We start from the raw sequence: 3,066 nt of genomic DNA on the forward strand, positions 1-3,066 counted from the left end.
GAATATGAAAGGATGAGAGTTTGTGTGTGTTTTGAGTGTGTATATGGAAAAAGTGATGGAAAATGTGGTTAAGGGGGGTTATATAGGAAACCCCGTGGGCCTTATGGCGCATAACCATATCCTAACCCATTCCTAAATCCATGTCAACATAATCAAACACTAACACACTATTAAATTTACAAAATTTTATTTATGACTATTTACAAAAGTAGGATTTTACATTTATGGACCGAGAAGGATAAATGATATGTCTAGTCTACTAATTTAATTGTTTAAGAAAAAATGAAAAAGTTACATACTATACCTTTTCCCTAAACAAGTTTAACTGTATCGTAAAACAGTTTAGAAATTGGCAGCATTAACATATTCAAACAATATACAAACCCCCTTAATTATTCATATCAGGCAACATAGAGAAAAATCAACATTTTAATAAAATGTTGTCACCTAAGTTCGTCCTTATCCTCGTAGACTATCCGAAAATTCAAATCATACTGTTCCTATAAAAACGACCGATGACATCTTTTTAATCAAACAAAAGTTTTTAGCAACAAAAAGCAACCAAAAATTTTAGTGAGTGAAAATGGATACCATTGGCGATATAGAGGCCGAATACACTTACGCAATGCAACTTGCTACCTCTATAACATTGCCAATGGTGTTGTCTAGTGCAATCAAGCTCAAGGTCCTTGAGACCATAGCCGAGGGGGGGCCAGGTGCCAAGCTCTCGGCTCAAGAGATCGCAATCCGTTTGTCGGTCTCAAACGATGACGCCCCTAACAAACTTGACCGGATGCTTCAGTTACTAGCAAGCTATTCGGTTGTCACATGCATCCAAGTGGAGCATGATTCAAAGCCGGTTAGAGCGTATGGACTCGCACCTGTTGCTAATCACTTTATCCCGAATGAGGATGGTGCGTCGTTGAGCCCGATGATGGATTTGTTGCAAGATCAGGTGACCATTAAAAGCTGGTACGTTCAAATTCAGGGGCGGATTTAAGGGTTAGAGACCGGTACCGGAGACCGGTACAAAAAGTTATAATTTTTGTCATTTGTCACGCTTACATTAGACATTATCAATTTAAAATAATTTTAATTTAATATTTACTTTTTATTCCTATTTATTTTCAAATATTTAAAATTTATACTTATCTTACATTTTGTAACCTTAAACGAATCCAAGATATTTTATAACAATATTCATATGCAAAACGCCTATAACCTTTCATTCAAATGGTGAATGAGTTATTCAAGATATATATCTTTTGTTAAAAAAACCCACGCAATACGCGGGTCTCAAGATATGCATAAATAACTAAATTAACACACAGACATTTAATTAGTCTTCATATTTATTATAATTTTATAAAGTAATACTTTGGAAAAAGAGTTGTCATTATTTTCAACGTATTAAATTTTGTTTATTATCCTTTTTAAAATTAAATAAAATTGGATTTTAATAATTTAATATTTTTGTAATTGATCGATAATAATCCATCTTAGAATATTATTTTCATCAGTCTCACATTTTACACTACTTTTTCTCAGTGGGCATCGGACTAAAACCGGAATTAGTTATAATTCAAACTAATCAGTTATGAATATCTAAAACATGTACCTCGGCTATAGGCTAGTTTAACCAAACCAAACTTACCCATACTTAAACCTGTTAAAATATACCAAAATACTTGCATTGTGCCACTATTTGTCTAGATGACAAGAAAATTGTGATACATAATTGATAAACACTTCTTTTTGACATTAAAGATATATATGTCCATAAAATGTAGATGCTTTTTCCATGTGGTGGTTAGTTTTGACAAATTCTATAGATTTACACTGTACAATGATAGATTATTAATTTGTAACAAGGCGGTTAACTTATTCAACGTTGTTTTTTTTTTATATATAACAAGGTTTAAACTTAAAGATTCAGTAGTTGACGGAGGCACTCCAGTTGAGAAGGTCACTGGAATGAAAGGATATGAATATATGGCATCCGATCCTCGGTTCACCGAGGTTTTTAACAAGGCCATGAAAGATACTTCAGCAATTTTAATAAAAGAAATTCTCAAAGATTACGACGGCTTCAACAACCTCAAAACTTTGGTTGATGTTGGAGGTGGACTTGGAGGAAACCTGTATATGATTGTATCAAAACATAAAGAGATTAAAGGCATCAATTTTGATCTACCTACTATGATAAGTCGTGCACCACAATTTCCAGGTACGTATGCGCGCATGTGTGTTCTTGATTTCATCATATAAATTAGTGAAAGCAATATTATTGTGTCTTTACGTTTATGTGAATTCAGGTGTAGAACATGTTGCTGGAGATATGTTTGACGGTGTTCCCAAAGGTGATGCCATTTTCCTCAAGGTAATTATATGCTTCCTTTTAAAATTAGTTAGTAATTTACAACTAACTTGTACTATAAATTACAATAAAATATTAAAATACAGTGGATAGTGCATGGATGGGGTGATGACGAATGCATAAAGTTATTAAAGAACTGCCATACGGCTTTACCGGATGATGGGAAAGTAATCATAGTAGATAAGATTGTTCCTTTTCTACCAGATACAAGTTCTATCACGAAAGCCGACACTCATCTTGATGCACTCATGTTGACTTTAACATATGGAGGAAAGGAGCGTACCGAGGAAGAGTTTCTGACGTTGGCTATAGACTCAGGATTCAGCAGCATGAGAAAGAAATGCTTCAAGTGCACCTTTTGGGTTATCGAATTCTATAAGTAGAATTATCTTAAAACTGCAATATTACTAAATAAGTGCAAGTTTCCAAGATGGATTAAAGAATGTTTACAATGTTGTATTGTTGTAACATCTCAAATTTTATGCTCATTCAATAAAACTTCCACAGTTTATTTTATAACTTGTTTAAATCCTTTCTTATGAAACTAGGATAGTGCCCGCATTCCACACGGGTGAGACATATTTAAAACGTTATATATATATATATATATAGGGAGATAATAAAGAGAGAACTAGAGAATTAATAAAAAAATATTTTTAATTTAACTACAAAAAATATTTTTAAATTTT

General features: G+C 32.8%; 1 protein-coding gene across 1 annotated transcript; it reads left to right on the top strand.

Annotated features, from left to right (window-relative positions):
* The first annotated feature begins 582 nt into the window (after positions 1–582).
* Positions 583–2,766, top strand: LOC143595919 (caffeic acid 3-O-methyltransferase-like). The gene is made up of 4 exons (XM_077074815.1): positions 583–972; positions 1,917–2,227; positions 2,316–2,380; positions 2,464–2,766. The coding sequence occupies exons 1-4, from the start codon at positions 584–586 to the stop codon at positions 2,758–2,760; spliced, it is 1,062 nt and encodes a 353-aa protein (XP_076930930.1). The 5' UTR covers position 583; the 3' UTR covers positions 2,761–2,766.
* Positions 2,767–3,066: the final 300 nt, after the last annotated feature.

The sequence above is a fragment of the Bidens hawaiensis genome, unplaced genomic scaffold, assembly GCF_021521415.1.
Source record: "Bidens hawaiensis isolate Kalapana, Puna unplaced genomic scaffold, B.hawaiensis_p1.1 tig00045723_1, whole genome shotgun sequence".
NCBI lineage: Eukaryota > Viridiplantae > Streptophyta > Magnoliopsida > Asterales > Asteraceae > Bidens > Bidens hawaiensis.

What these genes read in the sequence shown, in the direction of transcription:
- LOC143595919 (XM_077074815.1), top strand. Translation starts at nt 584, where the DNA reads ATGGATACCATTGGCGATATAGAGGCCGAATACACTTACGCAATGCAA. An exon ending in CAGGTGACCATTAAAAGCTG is followed by an intron (nt 973 to 1,916) that starts GTACGTTCAAAT and finishes ATATATAACAAG; the next exon opens with GTTTAAACTTAAAGATTCAG. An exon ending in GTGATGCCATTTTCCTCAAG is followed by an intron (nt 2,381 to 2,463) that starts GTAATTATATGC and finishes ATTAAAATACAG; the next exon opens with TGGATAGTGCATGGATGGGG.